Here is a 25,328-nt window from a genome sequence, read left to right as displayed (position 1 = left end):
ATCGCCTTTGCTGTATTGAACTCCTTTCTCTTCTTCAGGAGTTCAAAACTTATAACTGGATAAATGAAGATTTTTTGCCCTTTGTACTCCAGTGGCTTGTTGCCCGCTCTTACTTTTTCCATTGTTTTCTCCAGTACCTTTTCTCTTGTAGTATATCTTAGGAATTTTACTAAAATGGATCTTGGCTTTTGTTGTGGTTGTGGTTTAAAGGCCAATGCTCTATGTGCCCTTTCTATTTCCATTTCTTGCTGTAGTTCTGGACATCCTAGGATCCTAGGGATCCAATCTTTTATAAACTCTCTCATATTCTTGCCTTCTTCATCTTCCTTAAGGCCCACTATCTTTATGTTATTTCTTCTGTTATAATTTTCCATTATATCTATTTTCTGAGCTAACAGTTCTTGTGTCTCTTTAACTTTTTTATTAGATTCTTCTAATTTCTTTTTTAAGTCTTCTACCTCCATTTCTACTGCTGCTTCTCGTTCTTCCACCTTGTCCATTTTTTTTCCCATTTCTGATAAGGTCATATCTATTTTATTCATTTTCTCTTCTGTATTGTTTATTCTTCTTCTTAAATCATTAAATTCTTGCGCTTGCCATTCTTTAAATGACTCCATGTATTCTTTAATAAGAGAAAGTATATCCTTTGTCTTGCCTTTCCCTTCTTCTTCTATTTCACTGTACTCTTCCTCTTCCTCTTCTTCTTCCTCTGGGTTGGCCATCTGTTGTTTCTTTGTTGTCCTTTTCTTTTCTTTCTTGTTTTCGTTGTCTTCTATATTCTCCTCTTGCTGCAGGTGTTCTGCAGCTGTCATTGCCAGCTGTGGAGATCGACTCCCCAGCTGGTCGCCCCTCCCGTCGGTGTGTTTTTTTGCATGCGCATCGTGTATGCGCGACTCCTCGTGCATGCGCGGTTGCGCACTTTTACTCGGCTCAGTGAGCCATTTTTGTAGTCCACTTTCTACCGACCTGAGGGAGCGGGTTTCTCTCTCCACCGCCGGCCTCTTTGAACAGGTAAGGCCTTCTCCTTCTTCTTCCGTTGTCTTCTCTTCCTCTCTTCTTACCGTTGGTTTTGATTTTTCTTTTTTCGTCGCCATCTTCTTTCCACCTTTATACTCACTTTAATTTTTATTTTTGTGCCTTTGTGTTTTCCTTTGTTTTTTCCGACTTTTCTGGAGAGGGCTGGATTCACCGTCCGGCCACTACTCCATCACGTGACTCCTCCCTACCTGGATATTGTTGAGGACTTTTTTATGGCTGAGTTCATCTCTTTATGACAACCTTAAACAATCTGCAGTCTGAGCCATGACGTTTTGTTTATATTGATTGCCATGATCTTCTAGCATTTTTCTGGAAAATGCTTTTCAACACACTGCTGCACCGTACCATGGATTTGGGTTGCCTATTATCAGTTGGGCAATACATAGGATCTGGATTCTGGACAGGTCTTGTCAGATTGGAAGGCAGCAGAAGTCATTCCACTGTTTCATAAAGGATGCAGGGAAAAGGCAGGTTACTTTCGATCACGTCTGTAGCCGCGAAAATATTTGAAGCTACCCTTAAGGAAGAAAAAGCGAGACGTGTAGATATTGTTCCATCAGGCAGTCAGAGCATGGATTTAGGAAAGGCAGGTCATGTTTGACAAACTTGCTGGAGTTCTTTGAGCACAGGAGTAATGGGGAACAGGTGGATTTGTGTTGTTGGATTTCCAAAAGCAATCTCTGAGGTGCCCTATTGTAGATTATCCATAAGATGGGGTTGGGCATTATGAAATAATAAGAGGATTGGTTAAGCAATAATTGGGACAAAGTTGGGATCACTGGGAGTTTGTGGTTGGCAGTTGATGGTGAGTGAATGGTATGTCTGTTCACGATATACATGAACGATCTGGAAGAGGGGGCTGAGTGTAGCTTATAGCTGTGGATAAGTGAAGTAAGTGGGCAAGGGCCAGGCGGATGCTGTACAATGTTGGTAAATGTGAGGTCCTTCTCTGAGGAGAAAAAAATAGATCACGGTGAAAGATTGCAGCATGTTGATTTTTTTTTTTAAGAGATAAAGCATGGTAACAGGCCTTTTTGACCCATGAGCCTGTGCCACCGAATTACAGAAGTTGACCTACAATCCTGGTACGTTTTGAACAGTGGGAGGAAACCGGAGCATGTCTAAACTCCTTACAGACAGAGCCAGATTCGAACCCCAGTTGCTGGCGCTGTAACAGTGTTGCCCTGTTTGCAGAGGAATGTAGGGGTGTTTGTGTAGAAATTGCAAAAGGTTAATTTGCAGATGCAACGTGAAAATGAAATGTTGGCGTGGGAATCGATGTAGGTTCACCTGGTTGATTCCAGAGATGATGTGGTTTGCCCATAAGGAAAGATTGAGTTGTCTTGGACTGTACTTGCTGGAATTCAGGAGATGAGGGTAAATTTCATAGAAACAAAATTATTAAAGGGATAGATTAGATCAAGGCAGGAAGGTTGTTTCCTCTGGTCAGTTAGACTAGAGGTGGGGAACATGGCCTTCAGATTCGAAGGAGTACACTTAGGACACAGATAAGGAGGAGCTGTTTTTCCCAAGTAGGTGGAGCTGAGTCCATGGCCAGATCAACCACGATCTTATTGAATGGTGGAGCAAGCTCGAAAATCCAGATGGCCGACTCCTGTCCCTATTAATGCGTTTCTAATCTCCCATATTTCTGTTGTTGGTGCATTACTAGTGATTCACCTGAAAGCTTTCAGTTGCCATTCAATTGTTGGCACAGACTTCCCCTGTGGATTTACTATTGACTTTGTGTGTTCACGGTTTCTGGAAGATGTTTATCCTCCACATCTATCTCGTGAATGGAATGCCTTGCTGGGCAAGAGGGCAGAGAAAACTTAGCTGAATTGCCACAAGTCTGGAAAGTAGCTGGCTTCCATCTGTGAACCACTTTTTTTTCTGTAGTAGTAGTTTTGCTGTTGCCATAATGGAATTCTACATTTTATTTGTAATTTGTTCCATTGTCCTTGAGATTTGATCCTGTCCCTCTGGATCAACTGTTCAGGCCTTTTGGTCCAGCTAATTTGTTCTGTTACCCTATTGTACCATGTTACCAGATGGCAGTGTCTATAAGGAAACAGGTAAACATGAATGTGTGCAGACACCGTGATTGAAGTAAAAACACAATGCTGGAGAACCTCAGCAGGTCAGTGTCCTCGGGTTATGGTGACGAAGGGCTCAAGCCCGAAACATTGGTTATATATCTTTATCTTTGCTATATAAAGTACGCTGTTTGGCCTGCTGAGTTTAATCAGCGGTGTGTTTTTCTAGAAGGATACAATCCATTTATGAACCGTGACTTCCACTATTATGTTATCTTTTTCAATTACAAACTTTTTCTTGGTGCATATATCTGGTGGGTAAAAATGCAACACTACAAGATCCCCTTCCCCCATAGCATGTTCGAGGTGAAACTGAGGCTCCTCTGTCCCACCTATGCTGTACCATCAGTCACCTGTTATAATAATCTTATATTTATCCCTCTCTTATTCTTTCAGGTACTATCTTTTGCAAACATCTATCAGGCATAGAACAAAACATGACTGCATAGTGAAGGCCCTTTAGACCAGGATATTATGCCAACCATTGTACCTCTACTTCACAACAATCTAATTTTTCCCTCCCTCGCACCCATAAATCATCTTTTTATAACATCCATCGAGGAGTCTTTTGAATGTCCCCATTGTACCATCCTCCACCACCACCACCCCCAGCAATGCCTTCCAGGCACCCTCCGTTTTCAATTTACAGGAGCCGAGTATCCCACCACCAAACATGTCTTTGGCATGTGGGAGGACTCCCGAACACCTGGCGTAAACTGGTGCAGTCACGGGGAGAATGTGCAAACCACAGTACCTGAGGTCAGGGTGGAACACAGATCACTGGGGCTTGAAGGTCGTCTACCAGCTGTGGCAATGAATGTGGAACAGCACAGTGCCAACCCTTTGGCCCGCGATGGGGTGCCGACCCTTTGGCCCGCGATGGGGTGCCGACCCTTTGGCCCGCGATGGGGTGCCGACCCTTTGGCCCGCGATGGGGTGCCGACCCTTTGGCCCGCGATGGGGTGCCGACCCTTTGGCCCGCGATGGGGTGCCGACCCTTTGGCCCGCGATGGGGTGCCGACCCTTTGGCCCGCGATGGGGTGCCGACCCTTTGGCCCGCGATGGGGTGCCGACCCTTTGGCCCGCGATGGGGTGCCGACCCTTTGGCCCGCGATGGGGTGCCGACCCTTTGGCCCGCGATGGGGTGCCGACCCTTTGGCCCGCGATGGGGTGCCGACCCTTTGGCCCGCGATGGGGTGCCGACCCTTTGGCCCGCGATGGGGTGCCGACCCTTTGGCCCGCGATGGGGTGCCGACCCTTTGGCCCGCGATGGGGTGCCGACCCTTTGGCCCGCGATGGGGTGCCGACCCTTTGGCCCGCGATGGGGTGCCGACCCTTTGGCCCGCGATGGGGTGCCGACCCTTTGGCCCGCGATGGGGTGCCGACCCTTTGGCCCGCGATGGGGTGCCGACCCTTTGGCCCGCGATGGGGTGCCGACCCTTTGGCCCGCGATGGGGTGCCGACCCTTTGGCCCGCGATGGGGTGCCGACCCTTTGGCCCGCGATGGGGTGCCGACCCTTTGGCCCGCGATGGGGTGCCGACCCTTTGGCCCGCGATGGGGTGCCGACCCTTTGGCCCGCGATGGGGTGCCGACCCTTTGGCCCGCGATGGGGTGCCGACCCTTTGGCCCGCGATGGGGTGCCGACCCTTTGGCCCGCGATGGGGTGCCGACCCTTTGGCCCGCGATGGGGTGCCGACCCTTTGGCCCGCGATGGGGTGCCGACCCTTTGGCCCGCGATGGGGTGCCGACCCTTTGGCCCGCGATGGGGTGCCGACCCTTTGGCCCGCGATGGGGTGCCGACCCTTTGGCCCATCACCCTCTGCTGTTTTCAGTTTGAATTAAAGCCAAAGCCTGAAGCTGCTAGCAAGGCCCAGTAATTAATTACGTGAAAGTAAGAAGCATTTTAGGGAAAAATTAAGACTGTGCTTGGTCATCAATTAGTATGGTCAGTTAGCCAAAATGAGAGAGCGAAATAGTCCATGTATTGCTGTATTTTTATGTTCAGAATCTTTTGGGATAAAAGCCACATTGCATTGATTTGTGCTTTGCATCTCGAGTGGTAAAGGTTAACCTATTGTTCATTTGCAGCTCGACACAATTGCATTTGCTTGTAAACCCCACCCTAACAAGCGAACTTCACACTTGAATTCTGATTTTTGATTCTGTAGTTCAGAGCTACCAAGGCAGCTTGCATTCTTGTGAAACTGCTCAGGCTGAGGAAAGCCCCGAGCTGTCGCTGCTCCAGAGATGAGCCTTCCCATTCCCAGGCCAGATTCAGTTGTGCAGCAAATCCCCACCGTCCTATTGTTTTTGTTTTGTGTTTGCCAAACAAAGCAGAGGCCCTCGTTGATTCTGATCTGTCGGCCAGTACAGCTGGTTAATGTATTCGTACTGATATTGTATTGCATCTCCTTTTAAAGGCAGACGGATGCAAGTTGAACTGTCCAAGAGTCGGCTCCGGATGCAACCCGGGATGGGCGAAAAAAACGGCTGTTTCCGGTGCGGTAAAGAAGGCCACTGGTCTAAAGAGTGTCCTAAAGATCACGTTGCTCCCGATCAGAGTTTTGATGGCAGCTTCTCACGCGATTACCTAGGTCCCTATTCGATGACTGCGCGGCACATAGCCGGTTTCGGAGAGCGGTCAATGTACGACGAGCGATTCGGGGTCATCGATTACTACGAGAAGTATCGGGCCGGAGCGTTCGGAGCGGTGGGAGATCCTTATGGACGGGCTGCGCAGTTTATGCCTCTCAGCTCTTCCCTGCGTGATCGTATCCCCAGTGCGGTCCCCCCCTATGAGCGGCGGCCACTGACGACTCCTTCTACCTATTTCGATCGCGACAGAAGTCCTTTGCGACGTCAAACAGCCATGTCTGCTTTGAGCACTGGATATGGGTATGAGCGCAGTCCAGTTTCTTCATCTGTGTATGACCCTCCAAGTACAGCAGGAAGGGATGCGTACTCCACCTCTCCATACTCCGCTGCCCAGTACTCCGCTGCCCAGTACTCCGCTGCCCAGTATTCAGCTGCTCAGCACTCTGCCTCCCAGTACTCAGCTGCTCAATACTCGGCTGCTTCATACTCCTCTGCCGCCGCCCGGTACTCTGCTGCCCGGTATTCTGCATACTAATTTAAGGTGAGGACTTTTTACCTTTGATAATGCACTCGATTTGTCATGAGCTATAGAAATGTTGGCCTCATTTGGGAGTTGATGAACGTGAATCGCAGGGCATTTGTGCAGTGCGTGCCGATGGTTATCAAGCTGCCCCATCAAAGGTTTTAACTTTGTAATATTGTGACCCATTGCAAAGGCTGCCATCGTTGGGCGTGGAGACTCCACCCTGACATCCACACAGTCGTCATTTTGCCTTGTATGGAGTCACCACTCATTGCTTTGCAAATGCTGAGACAGGCAGAATTTGATGAGTTGGGTCCCACGTGTCCACAAAGGAGCCCTGAGCCTTCATTTAGCTGTGCAGCTACCACGTTATAACCTTCCCACCTTGGTAGTTCCCTGTTGAGGAGACGTGCTTAATTATACTCAGCAGTACATAAGCGTGCAGAGAAAACTGGTCTCGCATCCATGGGAAGTAGGGGATAACCAACATTTATTTCAGTCCTGGGACCTTTGTCAGGTACAATTGAAAACTGGCAGGCACTGAAATAAGATGGAAGGGGCAGGGGGAGGACCACAGACTATGTGGGGGGCAGGAGAAAACAGCTGAGAAGTGATAGGCAGAGAGGGTGACTTTGAGGAAAGGGGTGGTCACTGCTAATGCCATCTGGTTGGAGAGGGCTCACACAGAATGCAAGGCGTTGTTCCTCCAATTTGTGGGCAGCCTCGATTTGGGAGTGCACGAGGCCATGGACAGACTGGAATGTGGAATTGAAGTTGGTCACTCAGAGGTCCTGGGGTTCTGGCTGCAAGGATCGGTGCTGGGACCATTGCTGTTTGTCACCTATATTGTGATCTGGATGATAATGTGGTGAATTGGATCAGCAAGTTTACAGATGACACTAAGACTGGAGACGTTGTGGGCAGCGAGGAAGGTTTTCAAAGCTTGCAGAGGAATCTGGACCAGCTGGAAAAATGGAAGATGGAATTTAATAGACAAGTGAGAGGTGTTGGGTTTTGGAAGGACAAGCCAAGAAAGGACATGCACAGTAAATTCACTGAGGAGTGCAGTAGAACAGAGGGATATATAAATTCCCTGAAAGTGGTGTCACAGGTGGATAGGGTTGTAAAGAGAGCTTTTGGCATCTTGGTCTTCATAAATCAAACTATTGAGTCCAGGAGTTGGGATGTTGTGGTGAAGTGGTATAAGACATTGGTGAGGCCAGATTTGGAGGATTGTGTGCAGTTCTGGTCACTGAACGACAGGAAAGAGATCAGTAAGATTGAAAGAGGGCAAAGAAGATTTACTGAGGAACTGAGATACAGGGAAAGATTAAACAGGATAGGATTTTATTCTCTGGAACGCAGAAGGATAAGAAGAGATTTGACAAGAATACAAAATTATGAGGGGTATATATGAGCAAGTCCAAGTAAGCTTTTCTTTCCCACTGAGGGTAAGCTTAGATGCCAACCAGAGGACATGGATTAAGGATAAAAGGGGAAAAGTTTAGGGGGAACATGAGGAGGCCTCATCACACTGAGTAGTGGGAGTGTGGTCTGAGCTGCCAGCTAAAGTGGTGAATGTGGGCTTAATTTTAATATTAAGAAAAATTTGGACTACTACGTGGATTGAAGGGGTATGGAGATTGATGGACTGGGTTCACATCAGTGGGACTGGGGAGAATAACAGTTCAGCAAGGACTAGAAGGGCCGAAGGCCATGTTTTCTGTGCTGTAATGATCTACGTCTGGTCCATTAAGACTTGGGAAGTTTAATGCATGCTGTGGTCAAAATCCATGTGGACGTGTGCATTTGGACCTGTGTATGGGGAAAACTGATGAGGGAATGAAAAGTAATGTCATCCCAGTTTTTTTCCTCCATACAAAGTTTATAATCACAGACCAAGTCCTTGTGATGTACCTGCCAGACCAGAGCTGCTGTTAAACCAACAGAGCAGTGTCTCTGTTCATCAACTAAGCATCTGAGCCTTTAGGTTTGGTCGAGATGTGACTGAGGTGGCCACTTATGCCAGGTAATAGATGAGGCTTTTTTTTGAGAAAGCATGACAAAGTCTCGGTTTATGATTTGCTAATTGTGAGTAGATGCTGATCTCACGTGGTTGTTACGCTCCGATGAGTCAGTGTTTAAGGATTGTACAAAAGGAAGCATTACCACTGCAGTGGCTCCAGCTAAAATCGGTTAATTCTGCACAGACTGTGTGTTTGTCTTGACAGAATGTGACTGATGTTTGCTGGATCTACACACCCCTGCTTTAAATTAGCAACTCTTTTCCTCGTTATTTATTTGACACACAACCTCAAATTGGGAGATGGGATATTGTCTCCCATTATTACAATGCGCCAACCTCCCTCGACTCTTACCAGAAAGAAAGTTTTACATTTGTTGTCATAATCCTTTCGTGCTATTTTCTGAACTGTTGTGAAGAAGGTCCAATCTATGAGGCAGGCTGCTGTTTCAAAGTAAGCAGTCTCCCGTTTTCAGACATCTGTCTGGGGTGGTCACAGGTCTTGAACCTTGGACAGTCGGAGTTTTGACTCCTTCTGACTTGTGCCTGAATGCTGGGATGCGTGCACTGCTGAGTGGATGCCGATGTCGGTAATCCGCACGAAAATGTGGTCTTATCCCACATGCAGTTACTATGTGTCAACGTGGTCCAGAATCGACTTGTTGGCTCGCTGAGAGTTCTCCTCTCAGGGTGACGTGTTCTGAATGGTATGCACCTATGTAGCAGCGAGTTGCAAGGCCTGTTTTTAATTGATCTGCACTGTCCCTTCTTTCGCAGGTTTGATTTGCTTCGTGACGAGAACCGCGGGTCCCTCGGTACATGCAGAAACTCGGGTCATATGTTTTGCTTGTTAGTTTTGGCGTGGAGAGTCTTAGCGAGACACTAAATCTAATTATTGGTGTTAATTAGCCTGCTGACTCAACAAATTGTGACCAAGTATCTTTTTAGTTTTAATTTCTCACTATTGGGTTTTTTTTGTGTGTTTGGCAGAAATGGCTTGTGTAATTTTCAAGCATTTAAATCTGAAGTATTCGGATTTCCTGTAATACGATTTGCAATAAACAATTAGTATTCAGCCTAAGCGTGTTGCGTCCAAGTGAATCTTTATAACCCATTTGCACAAGTACTCTAAAATCTTTGGATTTATTTGTACACCGCCTCAACTAACATCTTTGCATCAGTACAAGGGTTTACTATCAATCTGTGTGCAGGTCTGGTCTTCGGTTGTTGGGTGTAAAGTTGAGTCGTAAGCCTCTTCTAGTCAATTGCACCACTTCCTGCACTTTTTCAATCGTCTGCGCGCAACAGTGTGCACCTGTTGGTCTGAGTGTTCCTGCTTCAATCGATTTGGTGGGTATTAGCTGTAATTCCCACTCCTCCTCACTAGGCTGTGCCCTTTCATTGAAGGAGCGTATGACTGTTCTGCAAGATCTTGAGTTGTGACATCCGGTCTTGGCAAACGTGGAGGGTGACAATTTGGACATGTGAAGTAAACTCCCAACTAGGCAAATAGGGAAAGGACGGTGCAATTTAGTTGCCGCAGATTTTTAGTATGGTTGCCCTTGACTAATGCAATAAGGCTGTACACTTTAGAATTCAAATCCGGTTTATAAAAGATTGTCAAGATCCAAAGTCAGCAGATTCTTGAAATAATATATCTGAAGTGAATCAAGTCAGGCTTGAAGAATGTTCTCGATAATAAATACACAAGTTCGAAACACTATGTTCAAAAGGAGAAATGGGGACTATTAGATTTTTGGTTATATAGGATTCCCACCCCCCCCACCCCACACACACACACACACACACACACACACACACACACACACACACACACACACACACACACACACACACACACACACACACACACACACACACACAATGCCCTCCCCTCTCCGAGGAAAATTTTTATTTTGCTCTTTCCAGATAATCACATTTAAGTAATTTAAGCGCATACCTACAATTCAGATTCAAGATTCCTTTTGTCATGTAATTGTACAAAACCTGAAATTTCTTTCTCTCTGCTGTAAGGCAGACAGACTTGCCATGAGCATTGACTGGCACCCCCCCCTTACAGGAAGAGAGAAGCAGAAGAGTCCCTTCAGGCACCGTGTCCACGGACTCACCTCCAGCACTTCTGCAGCAGCCTCAAACTCCTGTTCAATCCGTCGGCCACCCAAGCTCCAGATCCAAACCTACAATACGATCAGGAAGCCTTCAGCTCCCAAGGCCCCTCAGGAGCCCTTCTTGCCCTCAGCGCCCTCTTGAATCCCAGCTCCGATACCTTGTTCCACAAGCCAGTCTCGAGCCAACGAAATCCCGTGCGGGACGCTGAGCCCCTCGCTGGCAGACCTCCACGGTATGCTGAATTTTCTACGATTTCCAAATGATATTAAACTTCTCAAAAGAATAGAAACTTTTGCAGTGTAGAAATGGGCAAAGAATACAAAGGACGGATTGGAGGTAGAGTGGCCTTCGGCAGTAGAGTGGTCGGCGGTGGGGCTTCGGCAAGGCGGCCTTCGATGGTGAAGCTTCAGCGGTAGAGCAACCTTCGGCAGTGAGGCGTCGGCGGTAGAGTGGCCTCCGGTGGGTCGGCGGTGGGGCTTCGGCAAGGCGGCCTTCGACGGTGAAACTTCGGCAAGGCGGTAGAGCGGCCTTCGGTGAGGCGGCCGTTGGTAGAGCGGCCTTCAGCGGTGAGGCTTCGGCGAGCGGCTGTCGGCGGTGAGGCTTCGGTGAAGGGAAGTTCAATTTTTGATTTTTGATATTTTAGCAATTAGAATAATTAGGGCCCGGTGTGGAGCTTTGAGGCTTTGGCTCAAGGGGCGTAGGTGAGCAGAGGCTGAGGACAAGCTTGCTTCGGGTGTGGTAAGGCCAGGTGAAGTAATTTAATCCTTTAACTAAATTAGGAGAAGGAAGTGGAGTCGGCTAGGGCAGTGGATTGCTCCATTTGCCGGATCTGGGGCAGCATAATTGTCCCTAATAACTTCACCTGCAAAAGCTGCAACTAGCTCCAGCTGGTGACAAATTGAGTAAGGATGAACTTCGGATCATTCAGGAGGCAGAGGGAGTGATTGGAGTTTTAGTGAGACAGCCACTCCTAAATGTCGGGAGGCGGGGAGCTGGGTGATTGCCAGGAGAGGGAAGGGGAATAGACAGAGAGAGCAGAGCACCCCTGTGGCCGTTCCCATCTACAACAGGTATCCCGTTTTGGATACTGTTGGTGGGACGACCTACCAGGGACAAGTTGCAGTGGTCATGTCTCTGGCACCGAGACTGGACCCTCAGCATGGAAAGAAAGGTGGGGTGCTGGGAGGAGAGGAGAGCAGTAATAGGGGATTCAGTAGTTATGGGGACAGATAAGAGGGTCTGTGGGAGAAATTGAGAAACCCAGATGGTGTTTTGCCTCCCTGGTGCCAATTCCTGCAATATCTAGGATCAAGTTCTCGGTATTCTCAGGAGGGAGGGTGAGCAGCCAGAAGTCATGGTCCATGTAGGGACCAATGACATGGGTGGGAAGGATGAGGAGGTCCTACAAAGAGTGTTTAGGAAGTTGGGTGCAACAATGAAGGGCAGGATCTGCAGGGTTGCAATCTCTGGAGTGCTACCCATGCCATGTGCTAGAAGCTAGAAATAGTAAGTTAATGTGGCTAAAGAGATGGTCCAGGAGGGAGGGCTTCATGTCTCTGGACAATTGGGCTCTGTTCCGACGGGACATTTTGCACCTGTTCTGGAGGGGGATTAACTTCCTTGCTGCTCTGGGAGGTTTAAAACTAGATTGGCAGGTGGATGGGAACAAGAGTGTCAGAGTAGATAGTGAGGTGGAAGGCAGTAAGGGTCATGAAAGGACTGCACGTATAGACAGAAATCAAAGGTGTGTACATGATAGAAATGTTCTCAGGTCTACTTATTTCACTGTAAGAAGTACTGACGAAAAGACAGACGAGCTTAGGGCATGCATTGGCACGTGGGATTAAGACATATTGCTATTAGTGAGACGGTTGCAGGAGGCCTAGGACAGGCAGTTCAATGTTTCGGGGTTCCGTTGTTTCAGATATGATAGAGTGGGAGGAGTGGCATTGCTAGTCAGGGAAAAGATCACAGCTGTGCTTAGAGTCAGGTCAGCCCAGAGGGCTCATCTTCAGAGGCCATATGGGGGGAGCTGAGGAACGGGAAAGGTGAGCACACTGATAGGGTTGAATTAGAAATTGCCAAATAGTCAGAATTGGAGGGGAAAATCTAGAGAGAAAGCAGGTCAATGTAAGAAACAGAAAGTTGTGATAATAGGAGATTTTAACTTTCCACATTGACTGGGACTCCTGTACTGTAAAAGGGTTGGATGTCTTAAAGTTTGTCAAATCTATTCAGGAAAGTTTTCTAAAACAGTATGCAGAGGTACCAATGAAAGGGGATGCAGTACTTGATCTCCTATTTGTCAACCAGACAAGTCAAGTGACAGAAGTCTGTATAGGCGAACATTTTGGGTCCAGTGACCATAATGTCATTAGTTTCAAGTTAATTATGGATAAGGATCGGTCTGGTCCTCGAGTTGGGATTCTAAATTTGAGAAAGCCCAATTTTGTGGAAATGAGAAAGGATCAAGGAAGAGTGGATGGGATCAGTTGTTTTCTGGCAACGAGTTCAGTAAGTGGAAGGCCTTCAAAGATAAAATTTTGAGAGTAGAGTTTGCATGTTCCCATCAGGATTAAAGGCAAAGGGAACCTTGGTTTTGAAGAGATAGTGGCAATCTAGTTGAGGAGGAGAGAGGTGTATAGCAGGTACAGGCAACAAGGAGTAAATGAGGTACTATAGAAAATGAAAGAAAATACTCAAGGAAATTAGGAAGGCAAAAAGAAGACATGAGGTTGCTTTGGCAGCTAATGTGAAGGTAAACCCGAAGGGTTTCTACAAGTATGTTAAGAATAAAAGGATAGTAAGGGACAAAATTGGTCCCTGTGTGGAGCCTCATGAGATGAGGGAGATTTTAAAGTTTTTTTTTAATCAGTAGTTACTCTGGAAACTGGCATCATGTCTAAGGAAGGAAGGGAAACAAGCAGTAGTGGAATGGAACATATAGAGATTGAAGAGGAGGTGCTTGCTGCCTTACAACGATTTAAGGTAGATAAATTCCCTGGGCCTGGCGTGAAATTCCTTCGGACCTTAAGGGAGACTAGTGTAGAAATTGCAAGGACCCTGGCAGAAATATTTAAAATGTCCTTAGCCAGGGTTGAGGTGCCACAGGATTGGAGGGTAGCTAATGTTCTGATGTCTTTTTTTTTCAAAAAAGAGGCTACTAAAGCAAACCAGGAAATTACAGGCCGGTGTGGCTCATGTCAGTGGTGGGTAAATTATTGGAGAATGTTCTGAGAGATCAGATATACACCTATTTGGACAGTCAATGACTGATAGCATGGTTTTGTGCATGTTTAACAAATCTTGTAGAATTTTCGAGGAGGATACCAAGGAAGTAGATGAAGGAAAGCCTGTGGGTGTGACTATATGGACTTTAGTAAAGCCTTTGACAAGGTCCCACGTGAGAGGTTAGTTCAGAAGGTTCAGGCACGAGGTATCCACGGAGAGGTTGTAAAATGGATTTGAAATTGGCTGAATGAGAGAAGACAGTGTAGAAGACGATTGCTTCTCAGGCTGGAGGCCTGTGATTAGTGGTGTGCCTTGGGGATCGGTGCTGGGACTGATTGTTGTTTGTTGTCTACATCAATGATCTGGATGATAATGTGGGAAATTGGGATCAGCAGATTTGCTGATGACACTAAGATTGGTCAAGATTAACAGAGAGCAAGGCTTTCAAATCTTGTAGAGGGCCCTGGACCATCTAGTCAAATGGTATTTAATGCAGACAAGGTGTGAGGTGTGGTATTTTGGAAGGGCAAACCAAGGTTGGGCACTGAGCAGTGTGGAGGAACAGAGGGATCTGGGAATACAGATACACAATTCCCTGAAAGTGCCTCACAGATAGGGTTGAAAAGAAAGCTTTTGACATCTTAGCCTTCATAAATCAAAGTATTGAACACAGAAGTTGGGGTGTTATAGTGAGGTTGTCCAAGACATTGGTGAGGCCAAATTTGGAGCATTGCATGCAGTTCTGGTCGCCAAACTACAGGAAGGATATCAGTAAGATTGAAAGAGTGCAGAGAAGATTTAATAGGATGTTGCCGAGTCTTCAGGAGTTGAGTTACAGGGAAAGATTAAACAGGTTAGAACTTTATTCCCTGGAGCGTAGAAGAATGAGGGGAGATTTGATCGAGGTTTACAAAAGTTTTAAGAATAAATTGGATAGATTCATGGGTGGAAGATTATGGAGTGGGCTAGCAGAATGATGTTTCATCACAGACTAGAAGGGCTGAATGGTCTGTTTTCTGTGCTGTAGTGTTTTATGGGGAGTGGGAATGCTGAAGAAAAGTAGTTGCATTGTTTTGCAACCAATGGGAAGGTTGGGGTGAAAGTTCAAAGCAGATTTAACAAAAGGTGACGCCAAATGTTTTAGGATAAATTCATTCCTTTCACTTTGGGGAAGTAACTGGTCTCCTAAGTCAGTGTAGGTTTGTCGTTTAATAATTTACGTTTTCTTTCAGTTGAAGATGAGACGATTTAAAAGTGGTGAAATGAGTGACTGGAGCGTTTACAGAATTGCTTGCTGACGGCCATGGCTTGCATCTTGTGGAATGGATGCAACATTTGAGCAAACAAGCTGTGGTTAGGTAAAATACAAAAGATCACTGGTCCCAAAGGTTCAGACACAATGCGCTGTGTGGTGAAAGCTTGCTCGCCATCGAGCCACGCTTGAAGAGAATGGAAAACAAATGATTAACTTTTGCAGTTAATTTAACTGGTGCTTTGGAACAGGTTCTGCAGGTCTCGCACCTCAAATGAATAAAACATTTGAGAAGTGCAGGTTGGTTTTCTGAGGCAGGGTATCCCACTCACTGTTGACTTCGGAGCAATGTATGGAAGGCTTCTGCACTCCAGTTGCAAAGATTCGGTCACATGTATGACCTGTGCCCAATATTCCTTTGAAAACGGTGTAGTTGAAGCACCTGCCTGAGCTGCTCCAATCCATGGGTGAAGATGCTTGTGCATTGCTGTTATTTGTAGTATTGACTGTATCTGGTGTTGCTTGAAATTAACGTCTAATCCTAGACTCTTTGAGTAGATTGCGGATCTTCTGTTTGATTTTTCGGGGAACATTTAAGAGACAACCACGTTGCAGCATTGGAGTCGATCTAGCCCAAACTGGGTAAGGATGGTGCTTTTACTTATCTCAATGATGCCAATGAACCAATCTCTATTTTTAAAAAAAGGCTGCAATGGTGATAACACTATTCCCAGCTGGATGATCTGTGATTTGGTTATCCCTCTATCAGTCAATCTTGTAACTACCCCTGATGCAACTAACAGACATTTTTTTTTACACGTGTTCTCTATTTTCTGCTGAAATTCCATTGCTTTTTTTTTAAAATGTCCTGTGTTCAGTTCCTTTCACTCTACTGCTCTTGCTTTCTGAGTAAATCAGCTACGTACTGTAAATATTTGCAGAGGTCCATTGCCCTGCCTCGCCAGTTAATGTACTGATTGTCTTTCTGAAGATCTACCCAATTTCTTGACAGTTTAACTGGTGTTAGTGATTCTTTTTGGATTTTTTTCACTGGTAATTAAACTTGAACAATTACGATAATGAAGTATGAACTCCCTTCTATCAATCCAGCGATAATGTGGTTCCATACTTTTGTCAAGCATTGAGAAAGCAAGTTATTCCAAGTCACAGTTGTACGTGACTTGGAGATTGGTGTTCCTGTCCACCAACAGCCCTCGTCCTCCCAGAAGGTGACGACCGAGGTTTGTCAGCTTCGGCGGAAGAAGTCTTTCCAAGTTGCCACAGTCCATCCTGTCGATATGAAACACCGCAGGGTCAGTGTGTACCAGTGAGGAATGGGTGATTGGTTAGTCGACCTGGATGACGCGCAACTTGGGCAAACCGCGCTGTTCTGTGTTCTGCGAACCATGCGTGTTCTCTCTGCCGGCATACAATGAGCAGTGATTACTCCATCACAGACCCAACTTGCATGTGGCTTTTGGTGAGGGAAATAATTTCAAAACCATAAAACTGAAATCCATAACAGGTAGCTCTCGTAACGTGAAGCGTGTGTCTTGGTAAAGAAGCTGCAGTATTCCTTCCATTTCACTTCGTCTGCATGAAGCATAGCTGGGTGGAAAATCTCCATTGTCTCACCTGGTGAGTGCACTTGAACTCTAAACATGGGATACAATAAAATTAAAAGATATCTTTACATTTTAGTCATCACAGTGTGGGTCCTTCACATACTGTATGACAGCGATTTCAATGTGCGACAATCAATGAGGTGAAATAGCTTGGTGATCAGTATTAATCATGGCTAATTATACATTGTTATTTCTTTTCAAGGTTGTCCTTCTGGACCTTGCTGATCACAGTATGCACAGGTTAAAACTGGTTTCTGCTGGCTCTCCTTGCAGGGTAAGGAATGGATGTGAATTTCCAGTGAGCAAAAGGTTTGCTTTGCATCTGACGTTTGATCTAAGTTGGGAAGGAGCAAGTTTAACTTGGAACCAACTGAGGGTCACCTTGTGTCTTTGGTGGCTGGACCTACTCAATTAATGACCGCACATCCCAAGTTAAGCAAGGTTGGGGAAAAGCAACCTTTTCCGAGACATTGGCAGATTGATTTTGATTATCGGCTTCATGGGAAGGACCGGTAATTCCTTGCAGTCCCCTTTCACAGTCATAAGCCTTGGAGCAACTGATTGTGGGCTCTCTCCTCTCTCTGCTACTGAGCTATAGGCCACCTGAGTGGTCTCCGAGGCCCTTGCTGCTCTCTCCTCTCTCTGCTACTGAACTATAGGCCACCTGAGTGGACTCCGAGGCCCTTGGAGTCCTTTGCCTTGGCCACGTTTAAACACAGGAGTCAATATTCTCACACCATTTCATGAGATTTTCCACCTCTCTTCCATAGTGCCGTTAACCCCATACGTCTTTGGAACATGGGAGGGAACTGGAGCACCCGAGAAAACCCATACAAACAATGGGAGAGCCAACGAGCTCCTTGTAGATACCCAGATTTGAACCCGGATCGCTGGCGTTGTCCTAACCATGCCTGTCAAATTCGGCAGCTCCGTGATAAAGTGATTGTTTGGAAGAAGAGCTATATTTGAACTGGGAATAACTGCTTCATCGTTTTACGTTGTACTCCAAGGAAATGATTGCTGTGAACATTGCTGATTGGATTTATGCAATGAATGTTATAATTGATTGCTAATTTAGCATATCAGGCCATGGCATTTGATAGGATTCTCCTCCCTTATTAAGAACGAGGTGGGGGGGAGCAAATAATAAATCTGAATTCAATCGAGTGAAAGGCCCTGATCGCTGTTGGACTTTTGTGACAGAGTATATAGAGGTGTTTGGGAGATAAATTGGGAGGCTTGTCAGAGCAGGTCACACACAAACACTTTAGAACACAGAATTTTTACAGAGCGCTCACAGACTCATGATGGACTGTTATTTGCAAACGACAACAATGTAGTAACATGTCGGGCAGCTATGTCTGAAAAACAGTTTGCTGCCTGGAAGAGCATGCGATCTTTGCAGGCAGAGGGAGAAGAGCTTTGCTCTCAGAGTGGGAGGGGGTGAGAGAAAGGAGAGACAGAGACTTCGGTTCCAGAGGGATGAGCTGACAAGCTTTGGAAGGTGGCCTGGTCAAAAGAGAGGACTGGCTGTCCAAGGTTTCCCTTTGAATAGGAGAAACAGAAAGGAACTCTGTGATGACCTGAAAGAAAGAGGTTATCATCGGGAGAACCCTGAAGGGGGCAGGTTTCGTCAGCAAGACACCGGAGTGGCTGTCCTGGAACGAGAATACTCTCTCTGAAAACCAATGAGAAGCCTCCTGAGTGGTAACCATCTGCCTGTTAAGCACCAAAGCCTGGTGAACTTTATTAACGCTAACTTCTGTGCACAGTCCAAGAATTGTTTGCAACCAGTGAGATTGAACTGTAAACCAAAGAACTGTTCTAAACTTATACACACATTACACACACATGCGCTTAGAATTAGAGGGGGGTTAAGTAAGTCAATAGAGATAAGTTAAAATTTGATTCTGTTTTCATGTTCAAAGATGATTAGAAGCAACTTTTGTTTAAGTAACCCTTTGTATTGGTGCATATCTATTGCTGCTGGGTTTTGGGGTCCTCTGGACTCAACACTTGTGTGAAGTTTTGTTCCTGAATAAAGCTCAGCAGATCACTGAGAGATAAAGATAACAGTTCTTCCAAAGATTTCATTTGTTTCAATTTCAGACCTTTGGATCTTCATTCCTCATCTGCACAGAAGCATGCAATTGCAAAGAATTAGTCATGTGTACGGTGGTGGAGATGGTAGGGGGATACTGATGAAATCCATTGAGCAAGATCAGAGTGCAGTCAGCCCGTGTAACACAAGTTGGTTTTACGAATAACCAGGTATGCTTAAATAAACTATTTTCTATCTGGCTGATGGGGGGCAGCAGAGTGCAGCAAGCAGAGCAAGGGCTTCGCAAGTCTATTGACTCATTCAGTCCTGACTTCTGGGTGTCCCCTAGATTCCCTACAACCCACCGCCCCCCCCAACTCCCCAGAGATGAAATTGGCTATTGTAAATTGTCTTGGTAAATAAAACCGGGTTAGTGTCAGATTTATGTAATTGGTTGTGATGCAGAGAATAACATTTGATGGGTTGAAAGAGTAACAAGTCCTGGGCACGTGTTGGGAGGATACAGTGGTCTTTATTTACTCGGGGGGGGGGGGGGAATTTGCCACTGACACGGAGAGAGAGAGAGACACACAAATCATACAATTCGGGGGCAGATAAACAACTGATACTCTCTACTCTCCTGTCCCCACAGTTAAATGCATGGATCACTGCTAATGGTGGTTCCCATGGCCAAATGCTAGCAGGCACCTTATCTCACAACTCCAGGATCACACTGATGCCAACGAAAAAGGCACGGAAGTCCTTTCTAGGTGTGCACCAAAAACAGTCCCCACCCTTTCCCGGCACACACCTCACAATTGACTCTCCAGCATTGCCCACACCTTGTAATCTGGAGTGGAGACAGGAGAAGGGGGGGGGGGGGGGGGCTCCATGTGGTGGGCTTCATATTGCAGCTGACTCCGGTATGCCCAAATGAGACAAGGTGCTCGAGACCCAATTGTGGGCGGGCTGACTTTGATTGACATGGGGTAACGACCTCTGACCTGCTTGGTTAGATGTCCCTCCAGGACCAAGCACACAGAGCAGCTTCCTGTCTGTCCTGTTGGATAATCCTCCGTGCAAACTCAGTGAGCCAATGGATTGTTTCAGCACCACAAGGCCTCTGAATTTGTATTGAGTGGGAAAGGCTAAATGCTAGTAATCTTAATTTAATTGACTGGTGATGTGATTTTGGTCAATATCTCTCTCCTTAATACAGTTTAGCTTTCATTCAGTCCCGTGAAATGCTATGATTAACAACAAACCTGAAACTTATCCAGTAAAGTGATTTACTCCATTGGTGCAGATTGAGTATAAAAGGGTGGCATTCTTGACCAGGATTTGTAATGAACCCAACCATTTGATGCTTGTTTTCTCATCATCTCATGAGGAGAGAGCTTGATGCATTTTTGTATTCTTTCATAGGCTTGGAAGTCCAACTCTAAATGCTCTTCAGGTGATGGTGGGGAAGCCTCTGCCTTGAACCTCTACATTCCATGCAGTGATGGTACTCATAGTGGGCTTGGGTAAGGAATTCTGGGCTTTGGACCAAGAGACACAGAAGAATATCAAAACCATGTCCATGAGGTATATTTGCATGAATAGGCTATTCAGCCCACCGAGTCTGCCCCTACCATTCTATCATGAGCTAATCTAGGAAGGTCATGTGGTTTCGCAAGTCGAGAGAGTCAAACAGATTTTTTTCTGAGAGAGAACAGTTCAGCACCAGCAGCTGGGACTGGAACAGGACAAGCTGGCCAGCTTGTGGAAAACCCTCATCTTTTATTGAAGACCGTTGTGAGTTCTTGGTTCAGCCTGGTCAAAGCCCTTGTGGTTCATACAAGAGGAGATGGCTGGCTGTAGAATGCTTCACTTGAAATAAGGGAAACAAAAAGGAACTCTGTGGTGAACTGAAAGAAAGGGGTTATCATCTGGAAAACCCCGATGGGGCAAGTTTCTTCGGCAAGACACTGAAATGGGTGATCAGAAGGAATCAGTTGGTGTCCAACGAGCAATAAATCTCTGAAAACCGACAAGAACCTCCCTGAGCAGTAACCATTCACCTTTCAAGCATCAAAGCCTGGTGAACTTCATCAATGTTAAATTCTGTCCACAGTAGAAGAATTGCCTGCAACCAGTGAACTTGGAGGAGTGAGAAGTGAGATTGGACTGTGAATCAGAGAACTTTTCTGAACTTACACACACATTACATACACGTGCGCTTAGAATTAGAAGGGGGTTAAGTTAGGTTAATAGTGATGTTAAAGTTTGATCCTGTTTTCAAGTTGAAAGATAATTAAAAGCAACTTTTGTTTAAGTGACCATTTCTCTTAGTGAATTTCTATTGCTGCTGGGTTTTGGGGTCTTCTGGGCTCATAACACCCTTTATTTTCTGTGGACGTTGTGTGAGCTGCTGAGTTTCTCCAGCAGTTTTGTACATTGCACTCCAACCACAGCATCTGCAGACTTTCCTGTTTAACTTCAGTAATCTTTCTTTAGCTGTGGCACCTTGTAATTTCTTTGTGATATTTCTGAGGCTCAGGTCAGTTTTGTGAATATGGTTGCATCACTGATCTTGTTAAACATGCAGTATCAATGTGTGGCTTCAGATAACCACACCTTGTTTATGTATAAACTTCACAGGCTTTGATTTCTGCTGTTGGTAAATGCTCTCATGTGAAGGTCACCCAGCCCCTTGTGTGCCTGTTCCACTGCACATTAAGACAATGGAGGATCAAAGAGACTGAAGGCAAGTGAGAAGGGGGCGATGGCTGACCTTTTATCTCGACACTTCGCACAGCAAAGTCCTGTTTTACTTGTGAATGCAGAAACCTGGTTGGCTGTGGCTACACATCAATTGTAATGGAATGAAACAAAATCCTCATCCATGAAGAGAAATGATGAAATCCATTCACTTACTTGCTTTGATGTTTCTCCTGCAGATATGGATAGAAATAAAGACATCCTTCTGTGATAAAATAGCTTTTACTATGTGTTAGCAGTGTCTGATTAGGTATTTCCTACTGCTGGCATTTTACAATTGCCTTTGATGCAATCACAAAGAAGGCTCGCCAGCTGCTAAACTTTGTGAAGTGTCTGGGGCAGTTCAGTCTGTCACCGATGACCCCTTGTAAACCTCTACAGGTGGACCGTGGAGAGCATCCTGGCTGGTTGCATCACTGCCTGGTTCGGAGGTGCCAAATCTCAGGACCGGAATAAACTCCAGAGGGTTGTTAACTCGGCCTGCGACATCACGGGCCCCAGATTTCACTCCAACGAGGACATCGCCACGAGGCGGTGTCTTAAAAAAACAGCCTCTATCCTCAAAGACCCCCAACACCCAGGCCGTGCCCTCTTCACTCCGACGAGAGCGTCGGCATGAGGCGGTGCCTTAAAAAAGCGGCCTCTATCCTCAAGGACCTCCAGCACCCAGGCCATGCCCTCTTCACTCCGCTACCATAGGGAAAAAGATACAGGAACCTGAAGATGAAAACCCAGTGGTACAAAAACAGTTTCTTCCCCTCTGCCATCAGATTCCTGAATGGACAATGAACCACTAACTACCTCCCATTTTCCTCCTTTGCACTAAAATATTTTGATGTAATTTCTTATTGTTTCTAATGAGGAATATTCATTTTATTAATTCAAGGGATCTGGGATTTGCAGGCTGAGCCAGCATTTAATTGTCCATCCCTTCCTGCTCTTGATGTGGTGGGGAGGTTCCTTCTGAACCACGACAAACCCTAAAGTGTGAGTAGACTCGAGGTGGTGGTGGGGGGGGGGGGGGGGCGTGCCACGTGATGATGTGGGGCTAGACTTGAATACTCTCTCCGAAAAAGTTTTTGAAAAGAGTTAAGAAGCCTGAACTGACTGCAAGAAAATAGAAGAGGAAGCTATCAGAAGGCCTACAGAACAATATACAATACCATATAACAATTACAGCATGGAAACAGGCCATCTCAGCCCTTCTAGCCCGCACCGATTTAAGTGAAACTCCACTAGTTCCACCTACCTACTCCCTGCCCATAACCCTCCAACCCTCTTACATCCATGTACTCATCCAATCTCCTCTTAAATGACAGAATTGACCCTGCTGCAACTACCTCTTCCGGAAGGTCATTCCACTCAGCCACCACTCTCTGAGTGAAGAAGCTTCCTCTTATGTAACTTCTAACCCTTAACTTATGACCCCTCGCTCCAATCTCCCCTACCCTCAAGGGGAATACCTCTATCAAATCCCCCCTCCACCTTCTATGCTCCAATGAATAAAGACCCAGTCTACTCAATCTTTCTCCGTATTCTAGATGCTGCAATCCAGGCGACATTTTAATAATGCCACCTAAGAAAGATAAATTGACTGTTACTTTTCTGGAACAAGAAAACAGCTGATAACAAAGAGAGACCTACATTGAAGAAGGAACCTGGAGCTCTCCGGAAGGCAGATGCCCATGGTGACTTGGACATCACTGTACAAGGTCTCCCCCCTGACAATGGTCATCTGCCACAGGTGAAGAAGTGGCACTGCGCGTGTGCGAGGCGTTGCTTGTGCAGAGCACAAAAAAAGATTTTTTTTAAAAGGCTCCAGTGATGATGAAGAAGAAATGTATGTTGAACACAAGAGTTTTGGCCAAAAAACGGGAGAAAATAAAGGAGTCTTGTTAAGTACAACTGAAATGAAGAAGTATATGGATTCTTTCCAGCAAACTTTGTTACAGTTAACAATGGAAGTTAAAAAGTGTAATGAGGGTATAATTGAAAATATGGGTGGAGGGATTAGAACAAAAATTTGAAATGATGGATGCAAAAATTAAAGGTAAAGAATTTGAAATTGAACATGTTAAAGAGCAAATGAAGATTCAAGCTGAGGCGGCTGTAACTAAAGAACAATCAACTCAAAAAATTGATCTGTTAGAAAATTATAGTAGAAGAAATAATAAAGATGTAGTGGGGAGATACGTTATGGTGAATTGTCAGATAATTGTTACAAAGAAATTATCAGGACCGATAACCTAAAATGCAGGAAATAAATGATAGACTTTTATGCTGAATTTTATCGTTCAGAATCTGAGAGAGGATAACAAAATAAAAGATTATTTGAGATGTTAAATTACCAGTGTGAAAGGAGGATGAAAAGTTAAGACTGTCCTAGAATTTTTCAGAAAAAGAAGTTTGAGATTCTGATGTCTCTGCCTTTAAGGCACCAGTTGAAGACAGTTTCCCACCAGAATTTTATAAAGAGTTTAAGGAGCTATTGATAACTGTATTGATGGAGGTTTTAGGTCAAATGAAAGAGTTTCATGATCTACCTGGATCTTTTAAAACAGCATTGATAACTGTAATTCCAAAAAAAGGGAAAGATTGTTTACAACCTTCCTCATATAGACCTATATCATTATTGAATAGAGACTATAAAATTTTATCAAAATTGTTAGCTAATAGGCTAGTTGAATTTTTGTCAAAATTAATAAATTTAGATCAAACTGGTTTTATTAAAATAGAAAAGCAGCAGATAACACGGTTACATTTTTAAGCTTGATATATATAGCACAAAATAGGAAGATTCCCATGGTAGCGGTAGCATTAGATGCACAGAAAGTATTTGATTGTCTGGAATGCGATAATTTATTTGAGACACAATGCTTTTGGGAGTCCAAATACTTTTATAAACTGGATAAAGGCTTTGTATGATCAACCAAAAGCAAAAGTGATTATGAATAAACAAATCTCACAACCCTTTTTGCTTGAAAGGCCTTCTTCTAGACAAGGTTGTCTATTATCACCTTTTTTGTGTGCATTAGCAATTGAGCCGTTGCAGAATTAATTAGAACTAATAATGAAATTAAACTAATAATTAAATTAAATTAGTTTATTTGCTGATGTAGTATATTTAACGAGACCAGAAATATCTTTAAATTAAGATGAATGAGAGATTAAAAGAGAATGGGTTAGTATCATGTTATAAAGTGAATGTTGATAAAGTGAAGTAATGCCTATGGTAAAAGATTGACAAAATTTAAATGGCAAAATGAAACAATTACATATTTAGGAATTAAAATTAGTAGAAATAAAAGTAATTTGTTTAAACTAAACTATTTGCCATTGTTTAAAAAAAATGGAAGAGGATTTGAAAAGATGGAAAGATTTACCAATAACATTAATAGGATGAGTGAATTGTAGTAAAATGAATATTTTTCCAAGAATGCAATATTTGTTTCAATTATTGCCCATTCAAGTACCAGAATTTTTCTTTTGAAACTTGAATAAAATAATACGTGAATTTCTTTGGAAAGGTAAGATATCAAGAATTGGTTCAGAAAAACTAATGGGGAAATTTAATCAGGGTGAACTAAGACTACCAAATTTTAAGAATTATTTTAATGCAGCTCAATTGAGGTTTTTGTTCTGTTATCAACAGAGTGAAATACTAGCTTGGATTCAAATAGAAATGAATAAAATTGGTGAAACTATTTCAGAGTTAATATTGTATAAATGGAATAGTGAGTCATTTAAAGGAACTAAAGATTTTTCCGTATTGCAACATACTAAACATCTGGAATAAAATTCATATTGAGAGAGGAATTAACGGGGAGGAGTCACGTGATGGAGTAGTGGCCGGTCGGGAAACTCCAGCCCTCTCCGGAAAAGTTAAAAAAAAGACTGAAAAAACAAAGGCACAAACACAAAAACCAAAATAAAGTGAAAGTAAAAGTGTGGAGAAAATGGCAGCGAAGAAAGAAAAGCCAAAAACAATGGGAAGAAAAGAAGGAAAGACG

At 44.7% G+C, this 25,328-nt stretch overlaps 1 protein-coding gene across 3 annotated transcripts in view; it reads left to right on the top strand.

Moving 5' to 3' along the window:
- The window catches only part of LOC138754669 (RNA-binding protein 4B-like), a 53,206-nt gene extending 32,334 nt beyond the window's left edge, over positions 1-20,872 (top strand). The window contains exons 3-5 of one of the 3 annotated variants that reach the window (XR_011351865.1): positions 16,717-16,788; positions 18,624-18,785; positions 19,981-20,872. Coding sequence is in view for 2 of the 3 variants with exons in the window: in XM_069919290.1 (XP_069775391.1) it covers positions 5,556-6,265 (710 nt within the window). In the remaining variant the exon portion in view is untranslated. Of the gene's footprint in view, positions 1-5,555; positions 6,272-9,053; positions 9,358-16,716; positions 16,789-18,623; positions 18,786-19,980 lie in introns of those variants that run through there. The other 2 variants (XM_069919290.1, XM_069919291.1) reach the window with 2 other exon arrangements.
- The last annotated feature ends 4,456 nt before the right edge of the window (positions 20,873-25,328 follow it).

Source organism: Narcine bancroftii, chromosome 2 (assembly GCF_036971445.1).
Source record: "Narcine bancroftii isolate sNarBan1 chromosome 2, sNarBan1.hap1, whole genome shotgun sequence".
Taxonomy (NCBI): Eukaryota; Metazoa; Chordata; class Chondrichthyes; order Torpediniformes; family Narcinidae; genus Narcine; species Narcine bancroftii.
This window is presented reverse-complemented; position numbering and strand designations above follow the sequence as displayed.